Genomic DNA, 26,659 nt, shown 5'->3' on the forward strand with positions numbered 1-26,659 from the left:
GAGGTGGGCAGAAGCCAGATTGGAAGGAATTAAAGGCAGAGTTGAATGGGAGGAAATCTATGTAAATAAAATAAGTTTGAAGAGTAAGGGGTGGGTCTGTAGTTGGAGAAGCAGGTAGGGTGGAAGGAAAAGGTAACTTATTTTTTTTGCAAGTCCAACTCTTGAAATTTTTAGTGCAAGTTCCCAAAGGTCTACACTGCACTTGTATCATTAAAACTTTTGTTGCTCAGGGTTTTTTTCCTTAAAGTCCCAGCTTCTGGAATCATGTGATTATATGAGAATCTCAGCTTTTATTTAAAATAGCAATATTTTACTCCTGGTTGTGGGGAAAAAGGTTATAAAACATGAACACAACCCCAAAAGCAATAAAAAAGAACCCCAAACATTTTTTAAAAATCTCATGCTATTTAATATTAATTTAATGCTTTTTTGTGACCAGACTCGTGATTTTTGAGCATTTCAGATTGACAGCATTGAATTTTTTGTAAACCTTTTCAAATGACCTAATGTAGCTTTTAAGATTAATGTACTTTTAAAGTCAATGCTAGCCCAATCAAAATATCTTTTCTGTTTAAAAATGTGGTCAGAACTTACAAGAGCGGAACCATTACTTGTCTGGAGCTAAATTTTTTGAATTCTTGAATCAATGTCTAGTACAGACTGGATGTATTTGCTAGTACAGAGGAGTATTAATTTTTTTTTCCTTCAAAATGTTGAGCCTTGGCCAGTAAAAGCTCTGGCCTTGCCTAGAATTTTAGGAATGCTCTTTATGGAGTTTTGCCAATAAGCATTTGCAGCCTTGCACCAATCAGTTAGCAGAGGGAAATAATATAGACAGAACAGAATTTGTTTTATTGAAATAGTTTATTCACAGTTTTCCAAGGCTGTACTGTTACATTACATATAATCTTACTGGCTTTACAAGAACACAGTGTACAGTTCAAATATATCTAGACTTGTTCATGTATAAAGTGCCTTAATAGGACTTTTCATAACAGAGGTGGGCAAACTACGGCCTGTAGGACCTTCCTGCCCAGCCCCTGAGCTCCTGGCCCTGGAGGCTCGCCCCCGGCCCCTCCCACATAGGTACGCTGCCTTGCGGGCAGCGGGGCTGCGAGCTCCTGCCGCTCTGAGCAGCATGGTAAGGGGGAGGCAGTGGCGGCACATGCGGCAGTGAGGGGGTTGTGTAGGAGGTCCCAGGGAGCGGTTGGGGCGGGGGGTCCCAGGGGACAGTCAGGGGACAGGGAGCAGTTGGATGGGGTGGAGGTTGTGGGGCGGTTGGGGAACAGGGGGGTTGGGTAGGGCGTGGGAGTCTCGGGGGGCCTGTCAGGGGGCGGAGATGTGGATAGGTTGGGGCAGTCAGGGGACAGTGAGCAGGGGGGTTGGATAGGGGGCGGGGGTGTGGATAGGCTGGGGCAGTCAGGGGACAAGGAGCAGGGGGGTTGGATGGGTCAGGGGTTCTGAGGCAGACAGTCGGGGCAGGAAGTGGGGGGGGCTTAATAGGGGGCAAGGCCAGGCTGTTTGGGGAGGCACAGCCTTCCCTACCTGGCCCTCAATACAGTTTCGTACCCCGATGTGGCCCTCGGGCCAAAAAGTTTGCCCACTCTATTTTATAACCTAGTCACTCTTTTAAAAAGACCTCATAAATGAAACAAACAAAATATATTAAATCGCCTCAAGTTAACTCTGAACTTTTAAGCTAGTTGGTAACTGTATTTTCACGAAAGCTTATGCCCAAATAAATGTGTTAATCTCTAAGGTGCCACAAGGACTCCTCATTGTTTTTGCTGATACAGACTAACATGGCTACCACTCTGAAACCTGTATTTTCAGAATGCCTCTGCCATATGGTTAATCTTGTGAAATTATAGGAAGACATGTCCCGAAGACCTCTCATATATAAAGGAGTAATAAAGAAAATATGAAAAATTGGTATAACCTATTATGGGACCTGTGATATTACATATAATAGCTTCCATGGATTCTCAGGTCATAAGACAGGTTGGCCTGCTGTGTAAAGCCAAAAGAAAAATGTCATGAATCATAGAATATCAGGGTTGGAAGGGACCTCAGGAGGTCATCTAGTCCAGCCCCTGCTCAAAGCAGGACCAATCCCCAACTAAATCATCCCAGACAGGGCTTTGTCAAGCCTGACCTTAAAAACCTCAAAAGAAGGAGATTCCACCACCTCCCTAGGTAATGCATTCCAGTGCTTTACCACCCTCTTAGTGAAAAAGTTTTTCCTCATATCCAACCTAAACCTTCCCCACTGCAACTTGAGACCATTACTCCTTGTTCTGTGATCTGCTACCACTGAGAACAGTCTAGATTCATCCTCTTTGGAACCTTCTTTCAGGTAGTTGAAAGCAACTATCAAATCCCCCCTCATTCTTCTCTTCTGCAGACTAAACATCCCCAGTTCCCTCAGCCTCTCCTCATAAGTCATGTGTTCCAGTCCCCTAAAAATTTTTGTTGCCCTCTGCTGGATGCTCTCCAATTTTTCCAGCTCCTTCTTGTAGTGTGGGGCCCAAAACTGGACACAGTACTCCAGATGAGGCCTCACCAATGTCGAATAGAGGGGAATGATCACATCCCTCGATCTGCTGGCAATGCCCCTACTTATACATCCCAAAATGCCATTAGCCTTCGTGGCAACAAGGACACACCATTGACTCATAGCCAGCTTCTCGTCCACTATAACCCCTAGGTCCTTTTCTGCAGAACTGCTGCCTAGCCATTCGGTCCCTAGTCTGTAGCGGTGCATGAGATTCTTCCGTCCTAAGTGCAGGACTCTGCACTTGTCCTTGTTGAACTTCATCAGATTTCTTTTGGCCCAATCCTCTAATTTGTCTAGGTCCCTCTGTATCCTATCCCTACCCTCCAGTGTATTTACCGCTCCTCCCAGTTGAGTGTCATCTGCAAACTTGCTGAGCGTGCAATCCACGCCATCCTCCAGATCATTAATGAAGATATTGAACAAAACCGGCCCCAGGACCGACCCTTGGGGCACTCTGCTTGATACCGGTTGCCAACTAGACATGGAACTATTGATCACTACCCTTTGAGCCCGACAATCTAGCTAGCTTTCTATCCACCTTGTAGTCCATTCATCCACCCCATACTTTAACTTGCTGGCAAGAATACTGTGGGAGACCATGTCAAAAGCTTTGCTAAAGTTAAGGAACAACACGTCCACCGCTTTCCCCTCATCCACAGAGCCAGTTATCTCGTCCTAGAAGGCAATTAGATTAGTCAGGATGAATGGTGAATCCATGCTGACTGTTCTTCTACTCTAAGTGCTTCAGAATTGATTCCTTGAGGACCTGCCCCCAGCTTATGAAGGTGGAGAATTCATGCAGCTCACAACTCCAACTCTTGCAATTCCCTATACTTAGTCAATACCTCTATTCCCTACATGAGAACACATGACCTAAGGAAGCTTACTGCATTCCTAATGACTGTGACTGCTACATCTGCCTATGAGGAGGTGGGTGGGCTTCTGCCCAACATATGGGATTTTTTTTGTAAAGAAAATAACCTGCAGAGGTGGTGGGTTGTAAGGGGAAGTGAAGAGATCTCTCATCTTCACTCTAATAATGGGCTTACCTCCTCTGCAAATGTCCGCTTTTGTATATGAGGTGGTTAATTTTTTCCTATTGACCATTCTCAGAAATGAGGCTCTCAGCTTTTGAGACCTGCTGATCTTTGAGAATTTTTCTCTGACTTCCAAACAGAATGGAAATTTCTGCCCTTAAGATACTGGAGAACTTGCTGAGCTGTTCAGTGCACCTCTCAACGTAATTTCCTTGCTTCTGATTTGGCATGCACTGAGAATATATGACAAGGCTTGTGGGAAGGGGACAGAAATAAGTACTGTACCCTGTCTGACTGGGGGAGCAGCTCCTATAATTGTAGTTTCCTTGAGCCAGTAGATTGACTGACTTCTGAATAGGACCCTTCCTAAATAACAATTCTGATAAATAGACTTCATTTCTCTCTCTGAAACAATGATCTCATCATCTCAATACAGTACAGCACAGAGAACTAGACAGCCAACTGATCATAAAACCTCAATAGTATTGATATTTGGTTAATTTTTTAAAGAAACATGAAAGGGTGATTGAGTACAACTGGCTTGCCTTGTAGCTGGTTTTTTTATATTGTTGCTTGCTAATGCAAACTCACTTACGTGAATAATATCAATTTGTTTTAAATAAAGTTTCTCAGTCACTTAGCATATGGGTTTTGTGGTTTTTAATTTCAATCCTATTCCAGAAAAGATTTAAAAAATTAAATGAATATTATTAATAATACATATGTAAGTACAAGCCATGTTCCAAACACAGAATTATTGTTCCAAGTTTATTGGTTTTATTCAGAGGACATTTGGGGCAATGTGCTGATTGACATGGAATATAAACACATGCTGCTTATTAGATTGGTACTGTTGCTCTGCACTGCTGAACTGCTGTAGCTTTTGTCTGAGCTATTAGGGTAAGACAAATTGAAGAACACAGGTAAATCCTTCAACTCATGTATATAATAGCTTAAGTAAAGGAGAATTTCTGCACTATAACCTTGGAATATCCATTTCTGATGAGTATTCTTTCAAATGGTTTATCTCTAGCTTCATTTAGATAAGAAACAACCAAGCAGTAAATTCCATTGTTGAAAAATTGGTATAGTATTTCGGTTTTGTTCCTTATTCTTAATATAAGTATTTGTGTAAATGCAAAACTTAGCTTAACTGTGGAGTGGTGGTGACTGGTATGTTTGTAGTTACATTCTGAACCCTGTTGTGCTAGACCAAGGGTTCTCAAACAGGGGGTCGCGAGGTTATTGCACGGAGGGTCGCAAGCTATCAGTCTCCATCCCAAACCCTGCTTTTCCTCTAGCATTTATAATGGTGTTAAATATATTAAAAAGTGTTTTTAATTTATAAGGGGGATCACACTCAGAGGCTTGCTACATGAAAGGGGTCACCAGTACAAAACTTTGAGAACCCTTTGCTAGACACTGTACAAAAACAGAGGGAGAGTCGATCCCTGCCCCGATGAGTTTATAGTGTGAATAGACAAAACAGACACAGGGTGGGAGAGGACACAGGACTAGAGCACTGATGTGACTTGTCCAAGGTCACATAAAGGTCATTGACAGGGCCAAAAATAGAAACCAGATTTCCGGATTCCCAGTGCAGTGTGCTATCCACTCTAGACCATGTTGCTGTCTCTTTTTGTGTTGCTGTTTGTACTACATCAAGCAAACACTGGTCTACATGTTCTTAGAAAGACAAGAAAAGCTATTCATTGGTAGATTCATGAACTGCTGCAAAAAGAAATAGTGTGTATTATTGTGTAACTCACTGCTGCTCATAACATTAATTAGACATGCATTTCTCTCCCTCCTCTCTATTACGGTCCTTGTTCAAAGCATCCTTCACTGATTGTTTGGGTAGTGGTATTTGTTTAGCATGCTTCTTAAAATTCAGTTTGTCTTCGGATTTTTCCATCTACACCAGTGAAAAGTATGTTCAGAATCACAATTTTCTTTATTTCAGGTGGGAGTTCTCTTTCTGTCCCAAATTCTAGACTAAAAAAAAATCCCATTGTTTTATTTAGAACTGCAAGGCAGGCTGGATACGGTATAGCTTTTAATACAGTGCTTAAGGTAATGAAAGTTAGGGAATACTGAGTCAACTTGCCATTGAGGCAATGTTTTAAAATCCTGCATTTATAGCTATTCATCTCACACATTTTTCTTACTAGTTTCAATCATAAACCTTGGCAGAGGATTGTATTGAAGTGATCAGCTCTGAACCAAAAGAGCATTCCTTGAAAATCTAAGCTTATGTTACCAAGTAACCTAAAAAAGTAAATTAGTAGCTTGTTGATTCATGAGATGGAAGTAAAGTTACCTTCTGTGCATTCTGAGATTGGTTGCTTCAGCATTTGGTAGAAAAGGTAGAAAATGTATACAGTGTTTTATTCTTTGAGGCGAAAATGTATGTGGAACTTTCATTTGATCATTTTAAAGGGACTGTATATACAAAATACTGCAGTGGTGTCATTTTTGTGTCAGGACTGTTTGGAGCAATCTAAGATGACCTTGTGTGTAAAAGGAGGGAGGTGACCTCTCACTCTCTCGCACTCACTCTCATTCTCTCACTCTCACACTGGGTATTTTTCTAAAAGATCTACTCTAGGAATTCTTTTTGGGAAATTCTATGGCTTGTATTATACAGGAGGTCAGACTAGGTAATCACAATGTTCCCTTGTGGCTGTGGAGTCTATGAATCTATGAAACACAGTGTGCAAGTGTTCACCAGATCACACATAAAATTGATTCCCATGTATATACTAGCACAACTTGCTATTCTGATGGTTTTCTGTAATTGTAGAACTTTGTTTTAGTGACCTGTGGAAAACTAACATGGATCAAATTGAATTTTAACATCTTCCATGTGTTCACATTTGAAAAAAAAAATCAGCCAGTTATAACTTTAATAAATAAGCCTCATAGTGGACTTACTGGATTTAATACTTCATGTCATAATTGGCATTCATGTTTCTTGCTTCAGTGATTTGATTAGAACCAAAATATATGCAAAAGATAACTGCAGACTTAAGAGGATTGTTTTGTTGCAATATGTGATTTTGAGCCAGTACTCGCAGTCAGAGAATTATTTGTTTCTATTTATTGAGACTCATCCCGCTCCCTCTTGCTTTGAACAGTCATGGTTTAACTCCAAGCTTCGCTTGTCAGGATAATCCTGCATTACTAGAGTCAAGAGGCCAACTCTACTGTTCCCCCTGGCCTAATAACTCGGGAACAGCTGCACTGGTTAGAAACAGCTTTGTTTTCTGATCATATTGGCTGGGGAGTCTTTACTGAACCAGAACTACTCTCGTTAGTATGTATCACCAAATTAATGTTTCAGTAAATATGTCAGTATTTCACGAAAATAGGTGGGAGAGATGCACTAGATGTAGGTGAAGTCCTGTAACGTCAAGCATTTTGCAACCTAAGAGGGAAAATAGAAGCATAACAAAGCTTAACTTTTAAAATCTAGATAGTGATAGATTAGTGTAGACTATTGCTAATGAATTGCGTATGAGTAAAAGTCTATCCAGAAACTGAATTCCTATTTATTCAAAGGGTATTTTAGGAAGCATCCATGCAAACATCTGTGTGTGGACCTTCTAAATGATTTCAGCCAATACTTTTGGGACTGATCTCTATGGCATTAGGAAAGTAATCAGTTTCATTCTAGCTGAGCATTGATTTTTCTCACAGCAGAGGTTTATAATGGCATATGATGGTTTTGTTGTATGAAACTGTCATACGGCCCTTTCTACTTAAGACCTTAAGTTGGATGTAAACATGGTTCTCTGAGGTTCAGTGAGAAGCATTAGATCTATTAAATCATTCAGCCACCTTTCCCCAGGTTTTTATCATCATTTGTGCAATGACAGCCAAGTCCCAAAAGCAAGCCTGTGATGTGCATGTAAGCAGGCTATATGCAGCTTCTATCTTCTGAAACACAACGGTAACATCTTCTCTTTATTATGACAGGCTTTTGGAAATGCAAAGACAGCACATAATAACAACTCAAGTCGCTTTGGCAAGTTTATTCAAGTGAATTACCAGGAAACAGGCACTGTGCGAGGGTAAGTGGCAATCAGCAGCAGTTTAGGGTTTTGAACCTGGGTGTATTGTATGTAGTGATATTCTTACCTGCACAACAGGAATGTAAACAGACTGAAAATATCCATATAATATATGGCCTACAAGGTTCATTATCTACTTTATTTTATATATAATCAGCTTTCTTATTTTACAACTACTTCTGTGGGGATATATGCAGAATTTACCTGTTATGAACAGATGTTTATTGGTAAAAAAGCTTAAGTGTACATTTTCAACAGTGTCCCCTTTTAGCCTCATGACTCTCAGGGATTTAGTCTATGGGAATTGCATGAGTAAACCCTTGTGATGAAAATGTAACCATATTCCTTCTCTTTATTCTTATAAGAAAATGTATTGGTTTGTTTTATCATTCATTTTGTGTACATACTATATCACTGTATTGTTTTGTTTTTGTTTCTCAGCAAAATAATGTCACACTTTATTGCCTGATTTTCAGAGGGGCTGAGAATCCACAGCTCCAACTTATTTCAGAGACCGTTGTGGGCAGTCAACACATCTGAAAGTCAAGTCACGGCTTTCCAACCTTTTTAGGCAATTTTTCACGTCACTCCCAACTTGCTCACTTTCTTTATTATTTATTTTTGTTTTAAACAAGCAGTTCAGCAATAAATCTATTCTTTTAATGTTGAGATTCTTCTATTTTAAAATATCCATTTAAATTAAACCCAGCATCCTTCTCTATTATAATTAGAGGGTTGCAGTGTGAGGAAAAGGATAAATTCCCCCTTTTATTTTGAATAAAGCTAAAAGAAACATGGACACTTCCTTAACTACACCATCAATTTATGTAGCACCTTTTCATGACACCTATTTGCTGTGCACTAGTGGCATCTGTTGATTAAGAGTACAGCTTTGAGAATAGCAATTTCTTCTTTGAGTGATAGTCCTTAGGTGTATTCCACATGTGAGAAACACATGTGCACCATGTGACTCAGTCCAGAATTTTTTGCAAGCAGTATCGTTGGCTCACATATGTGCTGTAGGTCTTCCCGTGCTCCAAACCGAGGGCATAAAAGGTGGTGTGGGCTGACGCCTCTTTAGTTCCTTCTTACCATTGCATGGTCTGAGTTGGAATCTTTGGTGTCCTCAGCTTCTTTCTTACTGCGTCATTGCTGTAAGATATTATATATAGTTAACTGTAATAGTTGTAGTAGTTTTTGTAGTTTAGTCTACACAGGCAGATAGTGTAGTTAGTGTTCCCCCTCCACCCCATTTCTTTCCCACACAGAGACACTCCCCACCCCACCAAGTTTGGAATTATGCCCAGGGTCCTGGGGTTCAAAAGCAGTGTTTCCTGCCCTTGCTTCGTTTCAGTGAGTGACAAACATCAACACTACCTTGAGGCTCATATTTCTACTAAGTACAGCATCTGCCACACTTTCCACCAGAACTCATGAGTGTCAGGAACTGAGACTCAGAAAACATCTCATGGAGAAGGCGATGAATCCCCAGTCAGACGCGGGCCAGGGACCGCCCCCTATACATAGGTTTCACCAAGCAGGCAGCACCTCTCTGAACTCGAGCTCGGAAACAGAAGCCAAGATGTTAAGCCTAAGGAGAAGTCTTCACATGAGAGAAAACGGCACTTTCATAGACATAAGGACAAGCCATCTTCATCTAAAACTGCCCCAAAGAGAATGGATCCCTCCCTGATCCCGTTAAAGTTGGGAGAGCTAGCGCACATGGGTGCTAAGGACTTAGGCCCAAGTACATTTTCTGACAGGAGAAGGAGGCATGCAAGGATATGTTTCTGACTGTTCTGACAGTGGCTCTCATGGTGAAGGTTTGGGATAAATCGCTCTTCGTGCTCCCATCCACTTCCAGAGCTGATGCAGTACTAGTAGTGACACCCATGGGGCAAGCTTATTGTCACAATGACCAGGGAAGCTCTGGTTCCAACAGCTCTGCCAATGGACTCTTCTGGTATCCCAGAGTCATTAGAGTGTTACCTCTCACCAGAGGACATCTTTGCTCTTATCTGCATTCACCACTCCTATCAGGACCATCTCTATTCCAGTACATGGCTATACCAGAGAAAGAGACTATCCTGACAAGGCAGGGTCTTTTTCCTGTCCCACCTGCCAGCCTTGACGTGCAAACATCAGTACTATCAGTTCTCTATGAGATAAGGTATCCGTCTTTCTCTTTGGATGAGTCTGAGGCCTCTCAGGAGTCTCTGTGGCATTGGATGGTGGTGGCATAAGTCAAGTGTCCCCAAAGATCAGGGTTCTGACCTCCCACCATATATGATTGCCCAAGAGACAGGTAGTACCCTATGCCATGTGGTCCTCCTCTGCCATTTGATCCTTCGAACTGACAACATTGGGGGCCATGGGAACCCTACACTAGACACCTGGAATCAGTTCAGGAGTCCTATTTGCCATTGCCCAGACACCCACAATCAGCCCCATCAGAATATTCAGAAGTGGAAGATGAACTGATTCTGACAGTTTCAAGAGCCAAGCTCATTGTCTTCACTGGGTGAGGTGGTTACTCCACGTTCTCAGTCTCCATCAGATGACTTTAAACAATATCAAGAGCTTGTGCACAGGTGAGTTCAGAGCTACAGATTCAGCTTGAGGAAGTCCAGGAGCCTCAGCACAGTTTACTAGACATTTTACAATCTTCCGGTCCCATTGGAGTGGCCCTCCCCATTAATGAGGCCAGCATGGACCCAGCAAAAACAGTTTGGCACACTCCTGCTTCTTGTGCTCCCACCCCTAAGAGGGATGAGAAGTGCTGCTTTGTTTCATCGGGGGGAGAGGGGGGAGGAGAGGAGGGTTCTCTCATCCACCGCCGAACTCTTGGTGCTGAAGGTGGCCACAGCATGGTCCAAGCAACAGGACCTAAAGGCTACTTCCATAAAGGTTGAGTTGCTTGTGTCCTTTTAGGGAAAAAGGTCTTCTCTTCCACCTCCCTTCAGTTCAGGATTTCAAATTATCCTGCCTTCTTGGCCAAATAAGATTTTACTAATAAGATTTTGGAATTTAAGGACAAGCTCCCTGAGGTGGATAGGGCCCCTTCCAGGCCTTAGATTAGGATGAGGGCAGATTAGTGCCCAAAACTTTCCTCCAAGCTGCAGTGGACGTGGCAGATACTCTGTCTAAGGGGGTTATTTCCATTATTATGGGGAGAGATTCGTGATTATAACCCTTCCTTTGTCTTCCCTTCCTATTTGATGACTCTGTTTACTGCTTTAATGCAAATTAAGCAAAGCACACATTCCTTTGTTTAGGACAGACCTGTTTGCCAGCTTTTGCTTGTGCAGGGCTGGGAGGTTTGGAACATGTGTTATAAGATTTCCCTGTATGGTGTTATTAATTTCACATACAATGTTGTCTCATGCATTTTACTGGGACAACACCAACCAGAAAATTAAGAATTTTCAAATGATACCTTAGAAGGCATACTTTGTATAAAGGTTATTACAATAGTGTGTAGGATATGACTGCAGGGGTGTATTCTGTCACAAGGGATGATGTTGGACTCAACTATAGCAGGAATGTATCTACTTTTCAAGGGGTTTCAGGCCATGAGCACGCTCATACATCAGACCCAGGACGTTAAACAAAACTTTCCTTTCCCTCCTCAAACACATGGCACGCATGATGCTGTTTGTCAAGTTTCATCTTTGCTGCCTACAGACTGACTTTTCTCTGTGTGCTCACCAGAGAAAGGCAACATAAATTGCAAAGCCATTCCACCAAAGTTTTAGATCCTTTCCCCTGGTGGACAAAACTGGAGAATGGTTCAGGTAGGGATCCCTTTCCTAATACTGACTCCTGATGCAACCATTGTTACCAGCTTGGTTTGGGGCACTCACATGAGGGTGATCATATGACATAAGGTGTCTGGAGTCCAGAATACATGTCAATTTACCAGAACTCAGGGCGGTCCCTTGAGTCTGCAATGCCTTCCTCCGACTCATCCAATCCAGTTGTGTCCAAATAATGTCGGACAACACGACAATGGTGTTTTATATAAACAAGCGGAGGGGAGCAAGTTATCTCTCCCTTTTTGCATAAGGTAGTTGCTCTCTGCAGTGGGTGCATCAGCCATCACATAACCCTATCAGCAGCATATTTACGAGGGGTGCAGAACTACCTAGCTGACAGCCTGAGCAGACATTTTGCCATGAATTGTGAATAGGAGGTTCATAATTTGGTTTTCAACAATATCTTCCTCCAATGGGGAATGTCTTGTGGGAGAAAAGGAAACTTCCTCTGTGCTGCTACAGAGCAGCCTTGGTCAAGGTCTCAGTGGTAGATGCCTCTCCTAATGTCATGGAAGGAATCACCTGGGGTATGTCTTCCCTCCCAACTCATTAGTACTACAAGTTCTATGGAAGATCCACCAAGACAGAGCTCAGGTCATCCTGATAGTACTCAACTGTTCTGGTTTATGGATCTGCTGAAGCTCTCAGTTCACCCACAAACATCCCCACATTACCTGGAAGGTTCAAGCACCTCACTCTGGGCCGCTGCAACTCAGGGCCTAGTATTTGAATGGACATCGGAAATAGAGCACTTATGTTCTTAAAGGTGCAATTCATCCTTAACCAAAGCAGAAGAGACTCTACGAGAAGCTGTTACTCAGCAAAATAGAAGCATTTCTCCTGTTTGGCTCACCTATTCAATTTGTATCCAAAATCTGCCAGGATCCCTGCTATTTTAGAATTTCTACTTACCCTTAAATCATTGGGTCTTGCACTCAGTTCTCTGTGAGTACATTTAGCAGTGATCAGTGGTTTCCATCCTCCGGTGGATAACCGTACAATATTCACTCATCCTGTCACAACTAGATTAATGAAGGGGATTCTCATATACTTTCCATCACTGGTGAAGATTGCACCTCATTGGGACCTCAATTTTGTTTTATCATTGCTCCCTAACCTCTTCCCCTTTAAGCCTGGCCACATGTGTTCTGGCCCATTTGTCCAGGAAGGTGGACTTTCTAATAGCCACAACGTCAGTCAGAAGAGTCAGTTAGCTCCGAGCACTCGTGGCAGACTCACCATATACTACCCTCTATAAAGAAAAGGTCTCATTACAACCCCACCCTAGATTTGTTCCTAAAGTAGTTTGAGTTTCAAATGAGTCAAGTAATCTACCTACCAGTATTTTTTCCTCAGATGAAGAGAAATGGCTGTATTCTCTAGACTTCCAAAGGGCTAAGCCTTTTATCTACAAAGAACAAAGTATGTTAGTAAGACACCTAAACTATTTCCATAGCAGAGCAATCAAGGGATCGGGATATATTGGTACAGAGACTTTCAAAATGAATCTTGGGTTGTATTGCCCTTTGTTACCAATTAGCTCATCTTCCCTCTCCGGAGTATGTGTGTGAGCTCATTCAACTAGACGGCAAACTTCTTCTGCTGCCTCGCTAAGACATGTACTCCTCCTAAAGATACTTAGGGCAGCTACTTGGAGGTCTTTGCATATCTTCATGCTCTGGTGTAGTCAACAGCAACTGATACAGCTGTGGGGACAGCAGTATTACATTCAGCTGTCACTTCTGTGTCCATCCCATGTCTGATTACTGCTTGTTAATCTCCCACATGCATAATATGCATGGGATTATCTCTCAAAGAAAAAATTGAGGTTGCTTACCTATAACTGAAGGGTTCTTTGAGGTATATGGTCCCTATCTGTATTCCACTATCGACCCTCCACCCCCTCTGCTGGGGATTGTTAGAACTGAGGTAAGAATGGGAAACTGGAAAGATGTCGGTCCGCACCACCGCTTATGCCCTCTGCTCAGAGCATGAGAGCTATGACGTGTGTGCAGGCCAATGGACACTGTCTGTGAAAAATTCCGGACTCAGGCACATGGTGTGCATGTGTATCCTATGTGTGGACTACAGATAGGGACCACACTAGGGTGACCCAGACAGCAAGTGTGAAAAATCGGGACGGGGGTGGGAGGTAATAGGTGCCTATAGAAGAAAATGCCACAAATATCGGGACTGTCCCTATAAAATAGGGACATCTGGTCACCCTAGACCACACATCTTCAAGAACCTCCAGTTATAGGTAAGTAACACCCATTTTTAGTATAATCCAACTACGAAAAAGTAGGAGGAAACCTCTTGCTTCCCTTAGAAATTGTACTTCTCTGTCTCTGGCCATCTGGTATATTACGTTTCTACACTTCTTTGTAAGCTCCTTGGGTGCTGCCCCAAGCACAGTAATAGTGTTTGAAAAAATAATTAGCTGCCTTTGTTGTAGTATGAAATATTGTTTTTCCATGAACCTCTCTCAAATGTTTTTATATAATTTCCTAACTCTATTTTAAAAAAATAGATTTAATAGATGTCTAGAGCCAAGCTTTCAGAACCTGTGCAAAATTTGTGTCTGTCTTATACATGCTGTTTGTTTATCAATCATGTTTATTATGGTGGTGCCTAAGAGCCACCCAACAATGGGCACCTATTGTGTAGCCACTGTACAACCACAGTAGTATAGCCCTGCCTCAGAGATTACAATTTCTGATGTTTCTAATTGCATTTACACATGTACATTTGATGTGCAAACAACTTGCACACAGTTCTGAAAATCACTGTCCGATATTTGGTTAAAGAATCGCATATGTTTAATTGCCAAAACAAGAAGAGCTTGTAAACTTGAGAGGCTTAGTAGCAAGATATTTAGCACCAACAGAAGACCCCTATTCAGCAAAATACTTGAATATATAGTTAGATGTGAATGACTGGAGTGACCATAATATAGGAGGGCTTTAAAATGTAGACCTGAACTTGCAATGAAATCTCGATGGGCAGATGGATTTCATTGCGGGATCAGGACCTAAATGGGCTCTGATCTCAGTTTGGGATGTAGAGGGTTAGTCAGTCAATTTTATCTTGCTGAATTTAGGTTTAATAGGTATCTTAGATTCTTTAGTTTCTGTCAAGGTTTCCCTGTACACGCCTTGCCCATAGGTTAACTCATCAGAGATTTTGTATAGATGTTAGTTCTGGCTTCATATCACACTAAACCCTCAAAAGTCAAACATAATTTTGGGCTTGTTCTGCCTAGGAGGAAATTTATATAACTAAATGAAATAAGAATGAAATATAAATGTATCTTTTCTGTATAGTAAAAAAATCACAATAAAGTTCTCCATTTAAGCTGAACATTGGATGGATGAATGACTGACTTTTTTTTTCTTCCAGAGCTTATGTTGAAAAGTATTTACTGGAGAAATCCAGGCTAGTCTATCAGGAACACAATGAACGGTAGGAGCCTGTTTTTTACTTATGTATATCCGTATATTTTTAATGATCTATTTATTCGGTGCATGACAGTTTTAATATCCTATTTTCACTGGACTCTAGGATATCCATTTCACCATTCTAAGTATGTATTGCTAATCAATTTGCAGGCAAGCTACTTAGGGTTTATCTACACAGTGACATTCAGGAAAGTTAATTTGTAAAACGTGAATTAGTTAAAGTGCATTAAACCCCTGCGTGAACACTCATTCAGAATTAAAATGGCTTTAATTCAGTTAAGCTAAGGGCTTGTCTACACTTGAAATTCTACAGTGGCACAGCTACAATACTGCAGTTGTACTGCTGTAGTATGTAGACACTCACTACAGCGATTGGTGGTGTTCTCCTATTCGTGTAGGACAGGTAATCCACCTCCCCAAGTGGCAGCAGCTAGGTCAACTGGAGAATTCTTTGGTTGACATAGCCCTATCTACATTGAGGGTTAGGTCAGCTTAACTCTCTTGCTTAGAGGTGTGGATTTTTCACAGCCTGAGTCGACCTAACTTTTGAGTGTAGACCTGGCCAAACCTGTTTTGCAGTATTTGTTTAATAGCAAATTTCATTTGGGGAGTGAAGTCTAGAAGGGAGGAAAATCCAGCTCTCCATTTCATCCTTACAGTCCCTGTGTTCGCAAAAAGAAAAGGAGTACTTGTGGCACCTTAGAGACTAACCAATTTATTTGAGCATAAGCTTTCGTGAGCTACAGCTCACTTCATCGGATGCATACTGTGGAAACTGCAGAAGACATTATATACACAGAGACCATGAAACAATACCTCCTCCCACCCCACTCTCCTGCTGGTAATAGCTTATTTAAAGTGATCACTCTCCTTACAATGTGTATGATAATCAAGTTGGGCCATTTCCAGCACAAATCCAGGTTTTCTCACCCTCCGCACCCCACCCCCCCCGGGAAATGGCCCACCTTGATTATCATACACATTGTAAGGAGAGTGGTCAGTTTGGATGAGCTATTACCACCAGGAGAGTGAGTTTGTGTGTGTATGGGGGTCGGGGGGTGAGAAAACCTGGATTTGTGCTGGAAATGGCTCACCTAGTCCCTGTGTTATATTTTCCACTGTCTTTGTGACTAATGGATAAATCAAATGTTATAGCATGGTTATTATGTGACTTCTGATTTATTTGTAATCTATTTAAAACTTAATTTTGGGGCATGGGCTGTCTTTTTGCTCTTTGAGCAGCACCTTGCATAATGGACTAGGGCTCCAAGCCACAATGGTGATCCTAATAATTAATAATGAAAATGATTTATTTTGCCTTCTTATGGCCTTTTATTTCCCTATTGCAGACTTCTCTTTTAATTTCAGTGATTAATTATTTCCTCTATTTTAAACAAATTTTCCACTGTCTCATAGTTTATTCCAAAAAACAAATAAAAAAACTACAAACCCCACATGGCCCTTATTAGGGGGTAGAGAAAGTCAAACATTATCTTCTATTGATTATGTCAACTACTGGCACTTTCTTCTGTGTTGCTCTTTGAGGGCATGTCTACAGTGCAATAAAACATCCATGTCTGGCCCGTATCAGCTGAGTTGGGCTCCAGGGCTATAAAATTGCTGTGTAGAAGTTTGGGCTTGGACTGGAGCCCTGGCTGTGGGACCCTTCTGCCTTGCGGAATCCCAGAGCCTAGCTCCAGCCAGTGCCCAAACGTCAGTATTGCAGTTTTATAGCCCCACAGGCCAACCCTCTTGAGTCTGAGTCAGCTGACAAGGTCCAGCTAAGAGTGTTTTATTGCAGTGTGGACATAACTTGAGACTGTTGTTCTTGTACAGTTTTACATTAATTAGTTTTACATTAATACGTGTCCTTTGGTGTAATAAATAAGATGCTCTTGGTGCGAAAATTATCCTATTAAGTTAGATGAAGGAGGAAACCTAAATAGTTTTGCAGTCTGAGTCTCATCCATGTGGAATTGGTACATCCATTGTTATAATGCTAATGTACTGCTCTCAAGGTTAAATTGCATGCACACTGAAACTTGAAAAATCTAATCGAGGTTGTTATGACTTCATCTTTTTCCCCCTCAGGAAAACTTTTGATAAGACTCCTGAAGAGCAGAATTCTTAATTTTAGATATAGTACTGTGCTGTCAATACTCTTCTGTTGTGAAGTCATGCTTAAGTAAAAGTAATTGTCATCTTAGCCATTTCAGCTCTTTTAACATTAATAGTGTATTTCAAGCATTTAGGATGTGTTTGATATCAAAGTGAAATAAGAGGATTTCAAATCCCCTTCTGCAGAGCCACAGTGGCAGAGTTCTTGCCCTGTTTACCACTTTGTAAGGAAGAATGTTGACAATTTGGGATCTCGCCTAATGTATTACTATTACACATGTTCCTAAGCTCTTTCATAAATTTATTCTTGGACAATGAGTGTACTAAGTGGGACGAAGGGTCTAATTCTCTGTTACTCTGAGCTTTGTGCCATCATTAATATCAGTGTGAAGTGGTGTAAACTGTTCTGATTTAGTAGCTTTTTTTTGCACTCACTTTATGTTCACTTTGTACTGGTGTAAATGACTACACATGGTGCAAGGCAACAATCAGGCAGAAGGTTTTCCCTTTTCTCCTTCATAGCCTCCTTTTATAAGGGACTTTACTAGGTGTATGACAGATATCCTTTATATGTATCCAAGCATGAAAACATGCCTCATGCAACACATTCTGAAGATGGTAAGTTTCAGCTGCATCCTAATTTCCGGCAGAAGCTGGCTCCACAATCCTGGACCCTCCACCAAGAAGGTTCTGCCCTGGTTGTGGAGAGATACTTCCTAAGTGCTCTCTGTCAGTCTGTCCATTGAATGTTGCTGCTGTTGCAAGGTTTAGAGTTTAGAGATCTCTGTTGGATAAGGACTCCCTAGAACTCGTAAAGGGGTGATATCTGGTCACCCATTCTTGGAATAGTTGCTTGGCCATTGCTGCTAACTTGAAGGCCAAGTCGAGCTATAATGTAGAGGACTCCAAGTTTGTGCACTACCTTGACTAATGGGGTGGTGTTGCTCTCATTTGATTGGGGTAGTTACACATTCTACCAGTTCTGCAAAGTGTTTCTCTGTCAACTAGTATGGCCTCTGCTTTGTGAGCTAGTTGCTTTTCTCTCATATCTCTTTCATGCAAGTACTGGGACATCTGAGTTACTATACTAATTATACCAAGTGAAAAAGAGGCATAGAGGAGGGGCTCATCAGCATATTAGTGGCATCTTCGCTCATAGAGCCCTTTGACATCTTTCAGTCTCTCATATATATATATATATATATATGCTGAACAAAAGCAATGACTGCAATGACATCCTCAGTCTGGTGAAACTCTGCAGCAGAGGATCCTGAAGAGGGTGAGCTGCTCATCACCTCTTTAAGATCTCAGAGGAAAAAGGGCAAGTTAATACAATTCTGATACACAGTTCATACACCAGCCCAAGTTCATACTGGCAAGAAAGTCATACCTTCTTGCTGGAATCAAGGCAGAACATTTAGGTTCCCAAGACTTCCTTGTACATAACAGGTAAGCACCGAAACCACTTAGTAATTTTCCTCCATTTTGCAGCTCACTCTCCTGTCAAAGACTGAAGACTAAATCTTTCTAAAATAAATTAGAAGTTCTACAGGTCGTCTTGTTGTTCATTTAGAATGCATCTTGTCAAGTCACTCATTTTTGTTCCCAGACTCTTTTCTGGTCTGTAGTAGCCAGTAGAAATCTATGGCTCTGAACTTGGCAAGAGTATAGAGATGTCAGGATTCATCTAGCACTAGACTGTCTTTGGTAGTCAAAAATTATTTGGGGAGGTCTGCGAACAGTTTCCAAGAAATCTTAGACCTTAGTTATTCCTCAGTGGAAGTGCATGGGCAGCAAAAAAAAAAGAAAAGAGGAATGCTTTCTAAGCAAAGTGGGTCATTCTGCTGCCAGAAGCAAGATTGCCAAGAAGGTCCAAAGGGCTACCAGGCTGAAGCACTCAGCCCAAACCCAGGACTCATAAGGGTGGTGAGGTCATACTGTGTAAGAGTAAAGCTACGTTTATGTCACGGAATTTGTGACTTCCACAGACCTCTGTGACATTTTTGGCTTCAGCTCCTGGCCGCCAGTGGGGCCCCAACAGGTTTCCAACAATGGGTGACAGCCTCCTCAGGGGGCCCCCTGCAGGGTTCCAGCAACAGCCTCCTGAGGGGACCCTCCTCAGAGTTCCAATGACGGGTGACAGCCTCACGGGGGGTGTCGGGCGAGCAACTGGGGTGTCCTGTTTTCTCTTTGGGAAATATGGTCATCCTGAAGTTCCCAGCTGGCATGGGCGGAGGGGCGGCCCGCCCTGTAGCTTCTAGCCACCATGATGGCAGAGGAAACCATGGAGCCACAGCAGCAAAAGTCACAGATAGGTCATGGCTTCCGTGAACTTTTGTTTAATGGCCAGAATTTTTGTTTACTGTCTTTGACTTTTACTAAAAATAACCATGACAAAATCTTAGCCTTAGCTGAGAGTAAGGTATGTATGGATAAGAAATTCCTTTCAGTCTATATCCTTTGCTTTACCAGGATGTATCCTTTGCTTTACCAGGGTTGTCCCAGAAGGGGTTAATTAGAAAACCAGAGCTACTGGAGCCAGGTGGGAGGAGGGGGTGTAGAGTAGTGAGCAGTGGGCAGAGCCTTGGGGGGGAAGAGGCTGGCTGGGGGCGGGGCTTTGGGGTGGAGGTTTAAGAGGACAAGTGGTGGCTGGGTCTCAGGACAGAATGAGGGCGGAGTGGAGGCCACGGCCACAGTCGGGAGGCGGGCCCTTTCTGAGTGTGGGCCCGGCACCATTGATGCCATTGTAAACCCGGTACTGGACACAGATGCGATTGTGCCACTGCCTGCTTCCCAGGGGGACCTGAGTACAGATTGGGTGTTTGCACACACATTAGCCAATTATACATTGAACTGGCCATTTGCACATGCTCTTGGTATTAATGTCTGGAATGTTAAAAGTCAGCTAAAGAAGTGAGGTCCCTAATCTCATTTGAAAGTCAATGGATATTGGGTACCTACTACCCTTTATGCCTTTGAAAATCCCAGTCTCAATTTGTATGCTCAATTGCATGTGCAGCTGCAGTTCCACAACTTTGAAAATCAGGTTCTTAGCGTGAACACAGAAGTATATGTACAATGCTGATATTGATTTTCAAGTTTAACATAATTTTTATTTGTTACCAGGAACTACCATGTATTTTATTACCTTCTGGCAGGAGCAAGTGAGGAAGAAAGATCAGCATTCCATCTTAAACAACCCGAGGAGTATCATTACCTCAATCAGGTGGGAATAAACAGGCAGCTTTGGGGATGTGACAGCGTTTTATAAAAAGGGGTTGCAGAATGTATATATCTCTAGAATGCTGGACCGTTCTTTCCTGATGACATACTTCTTCTCTATTGATTTGACTTAATGCTAATAAAGAAAATAAGCTGAGAGGTGAAATTTATTGTCTGTGGCCTTTGCGTTCAGGGTTTCATGATGAAAAATTCATCAGTGTTGGCACTTCAGCTATTGAGAAGGGCAATGATTTTGATGCTATTTGAAAGCTTAAGTGGAGTACAGAAGAATAAAAATATAAGCCATTGTTAATAATTATCTGTCTTCTACCTAGGTCTGTTTAGCTAGAGATGTGTCCACTTGTTAGCTGTGGGCCTGTAGGATATAACAGATTGCATGATGATGTCATAATTCTGTAGCTTTATGGATTGGCTGCCTGATAGCATGACTTTTGTACTTTAACAATGTAACAAGCCTAATATAAACAAAATGTAGAAACCATCAATCACAAACAAATGAGATATTTCTGTGGGACTGTTCAGTTTGCATTGCAGAAAATTTATGAAGTAGAAATGTTGTGCCCACTGCAACATTTATATGAGCGGGTCTTTGTCCAGCAAGCTGGCCTCCCTTACAGCAGGTAGGGAGAAGGGGAAAAGTTTACAGGGATAAGCAGGAAGCAGTTCAAGCTAGGTCAGGACAAAGTCAACGCATAGCCCTGTAGAGGTTCTTTTTACCAGGTCTGTGCACGGTTCTCCTCTGCCATTAATGTATGTTAAGAGGAAAAAGGTATTGGCTCCAATAAATGTTAATGGGATTTGGACATGTGGAACCCTTTGTGACGGGTTGGACCCCTTGGGAAGCCACCTGATGTCCTGAGATACCACTGAGTCTACCTGTTCTGCCAGCATGGGCCCCCTTTAATCTATCTTGCTGAACTAGGCTCTTAAAACTCCTCTAACACACACACACACACAGGCAGGGACACAGCCAGCTGCAGATCAGCTCTGGGAAGACTCAGCTTAAGAGACTTGCTCCAGCACTCAGATGTTCACCTCCCTGGGAGTGCAGACCCAAAGATATATAATAAAATTTGTCCTCTCCCTCAATGTGGAGGGAGCTGTGCTTCTTGCCCCCCCAGTTAGAAATTACAGAAACTGTCATATTCATATCACAAGCATGTTTTCATAAAGAATACGGAATAACACATCACATCCTTGCTTGTCTTTCATTTCATGAAGTTGAAATCACATGCAATATAAAACTAAAAAATAAAGAATCCCTAGTTATGTTATATGTGGATTTTTAAAATTAAATGCCTTTTTTACTTTGGAATGATAGATCTGAGAACAGTTTAGTATATATTTAAAAGAAAAATGTTTTTTCATTGGCTAGCAGTAAATAATTTGCCATTCTTAGATTACAAGTTAAAGCTTCAATTATGTAAACACAGTGCATTGCAAATAACTTTTTAGTCTTTCTTAAAATTGTGAAAGGTTGACTCCTTAAGAGGGCTAAATTCTTCAGAAAGTAAGAACTTTTAAAAACCTTTAAAGCAGTATATTAAAGCTACAATTCAATGTAATAATAATGATTACCACCCATATTTAAAGACATTAAGAATTTCACATAAGCTAGTGAACTAATAGAGTTTAAGGCTTTTGCTCTTAAACACTGTGTAAGTATTGGAGATGTCTGAGAACATAGTGTGTTCTTTATGTAACATCTGTTGTGTAATTTTGAAGCATGGCAGGACCAAGATAATTTTCAAATGAATTTTTTGTTTGGTTGTTTCGTAATCTTAATTTTGTTTTAAAAACAGCTGATTTTATTATGTTTCCTTTATTTTTTCAAGGTTGTAAAAAAGGTCAACTGTATTTAAAAAACAACAACAAAGTAGTATAATGTACTAGATAAGGAGAGGGTTGACATGTTTTAGAGTAAAACATTGGTTTTAGTCTAAATCATGGTTTGTTGAGGATGGTTGGAGGCGCATAGAATTTCTAAGCGCCCCTCAGTGCATCTTCAAAGCAGATTCTGGATTTAGCTGAGGATCACGATGACGGTCTGGAGTTTTTAACGTGATTACTGTATTGTATCCAGGCCTATTTGTTAGAGAAAGAGAGCTTTATCCATGTGGACCAACACAAATTGCTTTCTTTAGAAGTGTTAAGTGTGTCATTTCATGTCAGTACCTTCCATTAGTGCAGTAACAACATTCTTCCCATCGCCTACATCCAGTGCGGACAATGAAAGATAAGGAGGAAGAGGAAATGGAAACATGAAAAGGCAAAAATATTAAGTTACCTTTGAACAGTCTCATACTAATTAAATGGATTTGTTAAAGGTGCCTTAGAAATACCTAAAATAAAGAGAGATTAGAGAGGGATAAGAAGAGATAAAGGGATGGTCAGTTACTGTTCACTGAAAAGACAAAAAAATTAGGGAACAAAGTAAAACTTTTTTCTTTCCATTTTCACCAACGCTGTGGTCCACGTTTAGGTGTACAAAACAAAATTCTATTTTATATTGAGAGTGAGAATTAAAGCATCTATTGTTTAAACCCCTCCAGTTTTTATAAAAAGTGTGTGGTATTTGAGCAAGCCTTCAGTGTAAGAAAAGAGCTGAAATAATTTTTTTAAAAATATTTTTTAATAAAACAACCTTATTTGTAATTTCTGCTCAGGTCAGGCTATTTGGCCTATCAAATAGATTTACAGTTGAAATGCTAAAGGTCCAATCATGCACGGTGCTAAATACTTCCTGAGCTGTGCAGGCTGGCCACCACTCCTACTGCAGTCAACACCATGCAGGACTGGATCTGTAATTAGTTTAATTACTGCAATATAAACAGTTGTGCCATAATGTTTTCCCACTAAGGCTACGTTCTGCCTTATTTTTTTTAGCCCTGAGAATCCTTATATTTTGTCCACCTGAGCTATACCTTTTTTAACCCCATCTCTGTCTTTCTGGCTGAGAAAGACTAGATGGCACTTCCGTAGAAGCCCCTTGGTGCTGTTCCTTGATTGGTCATATGAATCACTGTTTACCAAAATATGTAGCTCCCCAGAACAGGGTTTAAGAGAGTAGAAACTAGACCTTGTTCTCCAGCATGGCTGTGCAGATCACGATCACTAGGTAAGCCCATGGCTCAACTTAAAATAGTCCTAGATAAATCTGTCTTAGAAGTATATTATCCTTGTTAACATGCAGAATTATCATTATACATGTTATTAAAACACCATACGTAGAGATCAAAATATTGACAAATGTGGTAAATAATTCCTAAAACCTAAATTCTTCCTTACATATTTTAAATTTCATAACTCCATGCAAAATGAATTCTGACTTTGCAAGTAATATAATTGCATTGCTGCCCTGTCTCAAAGGCCTGGGGAAGAGAGTTACGTTTGACTTGGATGCTGTTTAACCTGATCTGCCTTGCTTTCAGATGACAAAGAAACCCCTCAGACAGAGCTGGGATGATTATTACTATGACTCTGAGCCGGTCAGTACAAGTACATATGCATTCTGTGTTGCTGGTGTAGGGTGCTACTTTGCTTATTTGAATCTTTATTCTACACCAAGACACAGAGAAAAATTAGTTAATTTAAAATAGAACCACCAAAGCCATAGGTTTTCTTCTGAGTGCGGTTGCTTAGATATTTAGCCGGTGAAGGTGTAAATATTTTTTTTTCCCCGTCCCTTTTTTGGTCATTTTCCTTTACTAAGCCTTCTCTCTTAATTTGGATTGAATATGCTCATCTAATTGAACCAAGTATCAATTATCTAATGATAATGTTATCCTAAGTATAGTGCATATATGTTGACATTGTATACATTGTGCAGATTGTATAATTATGGTTTCATGATATAGCAATAATTATATTTCTCTCTTGTGAAAATAAACTACTCCTTTCAGTGATATTTCAAAGTACAACAAACCGAGATTTTTAATTGAACAGGCACTGAAAGATTTGTTCTCCATGTTCCTTCAGAATGACTGCAGTAGTGAATTTCCTATCCAATTTGTTATATAAAAATACTGCACCATGTATGTGAGAAAATGGAGACACCAATATTATTTAGAATAAAAACAGTTCCTTGGTTAAAATAGTTTCTCTTGTCGTGTTATCTGAAAAGACAGCTTAACAGCAAGACCCTTCCAAATACATATGACCAAAAAAGGAAACGTGAAGCTCTTTTTTACACCCCCCCCCTTGCAATTCAGTCAAGCGACACTGGCCCAGATTAGAGATGTGCTTTTGGTTTGTGTTGCCTGCAGATGATGTGTACATGTTCTTTTTTTGTCAGTTTTGTCTTGAACCTAAAAAAGCATGCTTGTAAATCTAATTGCATGTTGTTATTGCTATCAATGTGCTTTATACTAACAGAGTTTGGTAATCTTAAGGAATAAAAGGTAATCTGTAAGGATATCCTTTTACTGTATGGGTAAATAGGCAAAAATAAAAGTAAGACTTTCATCAGTGAGAATATTTAATCTCAGACCCACAAAAGGGACAGGTTATAATTACCTAAAGTTTAAAATACTGAATATTGAATCATTCAGTGCTTTTGGGGGTGGGGAATCTCTGATTAATATACTAACAGTTTCAAATAACTAATTTGGATTGTAGTAATCCATTTTTCAGATGTATTAAAAAAAACCCACGTAATAGGAGGTAGATAATACAAATCTTCCTTACATCTGAGAGAGGCTAATCAGGGTGTGCAGATTTTTTTTTTTTACTAAAACCAGCTTGGGATGATGTAAGAAAAATAGAGTTGCTTTGCCCATTTCTTAGCAGAGAGTTGCTTTGCCCATTTCTTAGCAGAGAGTTGCTTTGCCCATTTCTTAGCAGCAAAGTCTGTAAATATTTTTTTAGTTTGTTGAATCTGGTATTTTGAGAGGTTTGGCTATTTATTTACTTGTACTACCAGGTTAGTAGACCATGAAATCACCTATAATGCTTCGACTGTGAAGTTCCTTTTTGTTTATTGCGTGGGGTGGTCCTGAATGTTTGGTTTTTCTTTGTGAATTTCTCAGAGATAAAAAAAAATTGGTTTATGAACAGAGAGGCAACACAGAATCAGGGTGGATTTGATTTAAATCAAATTGATTTAAATCATGATTTAAATCACTAGTTAGGAAGACTCGATTTAATCATGGATTTCTACATAAAAGTGCATTCTTGTTGGTTGTTATAACCTTAATACATGTTCTTCACAACTCCAAGGTAGATGTAGGTTTCTTTTTTAGAAGGTACATGCTATACATTTTTGAAGTGATTTATTTTGAAAACTTTTCAGATTAGTTTTACAGCTATATCAGAAAATGAATGATAGTTTGGTTTCATTTACCAAAGGTAATTGAAGCAGATATTTATAAAGTCATTGGGAGATGAACTATCTCCAATTCAACAGGTTAATCATTAATATTTGGAGGATATTCTTGCTGTGCTGTATTAGGAGGAGAACATCACCAGGCATTTAAATCTTTTTATTTAACTAAAACAACAGCATTCTGTATTCTGGATTTTTTTTCTTCAACAGCAAACATATAATGTTTTAACAAAACAAGCATATGAATTTTTGAATTTAGTTAAACATTCAAGTTTTTTAAAATCAGGTTTGTTTTTGTTAAAATTGTTTTTAACTAAATTAGTTAAATGAAATATTTCTTAAAAAATACCCCAAATTAAATTGACTATGTCAGCCAGGTCAACATGAGAAACTTAAAATATTGGCTTCTGCAGCTAACTCAGTTGTCTTCACCTTCATTTTCCTGTTTGTTCATAATCTGGGAAAGAAAAACAAGTTTTCCTGCTTTTTCAGGTCCCAAACGATTTCTCAATTTGGAATGAATTAGACCAAAGGAAGAAAATATTCTTTCTACACTGGCAGAAGGTTACAAGTGAGATGATCACTTCTACAGTCTCTGAATCCAAGTTCTTAAGTGACTTCCACCAGTTCACTGGTGTGACTTTCTTTAAAACATCAGCAAACATATATTTCTTGAATGGTTCACCCTTAGCTCTGAAGTTTATTATAATTGGCATTATGGAGGGATGATTGCTGGATGTCCATATCACAGCCAACAACTCCTCTTCAGCAGTTAAGGTTTGACCCTGGTACCGAATATGGAGAATATTTGCAAGAAAATGAGCTGGGATAGTGCTTGTCCCATTCGTTTTTTTTAATGCTTGTAATTTAACTCTGTCATTGCATATTTCTCTTTTTAAGATCTCACGCAGTTCTTTCCAAATTTTGACAGTGTCAGCAATAAAACAGCTGTTTCCCTGCATTTTGTTCAAGGCTACAGAAATAGGCTTCAGGGTGCTCAGCATGTGTTCAACATTTCTCTTAAGCCCAATGTTG

The 26,659-nt window shown here is 40.4% G+C and overlaps 1 protein-coding gene across 4 annotated transcripts in view; it reads left to right on the top strand.

The window, feature by feature from the left end:
* Nucleotides 1-26,659, top strand: part of MYO9A (myosin IXA) — a 464,628-nt gene that overhangs the window by 189,757 nt on the left and 248,212 nt on the right. For all 4 annotated transcript variants that reach the window (XM_073363174.1, XM_073363176.1, XM_073363175.1 and 1 more), the window contains 4 exons: nucleotides 7,573-7,667; nucleotides 14,882-14,944; nucleotides 20,185-20,284; nucleotides 23,733-23,789. In XM_073363174.1, the coding sequence (XP_073219275.1) occupies nucleotides 7,573-7,667; nucleotides 14,882-14,944; nucleotides 20,185-20,284; nucleotides 23,733-23,789 (315 nt within the window). The remainder of the gene's footprint in view (nucleotides 1-7,572; nucleotides 7,668-14,881; nucleotides 14,945-20,184; nucleotides 20,285-23,732; nucleotides 23,790-26,659) is intronic.

The sequence above is a fragment of the Lepidochelys kempii genome, chromosome 10, assembly GCF_965140265.1.
Source record: "Lepidochelys kempii isolate rLepKem1 chromosome 10, rLepKem1.hap2, whole genome shotgun sequence".
In the NCBI taxonomy this organism is placed as follows: domain Eukaryota; kingdom Metazoa; phylum Chordata; order Testudines; family Cheloniidae; genus Lepidochelys; species Lepidochelys kempii.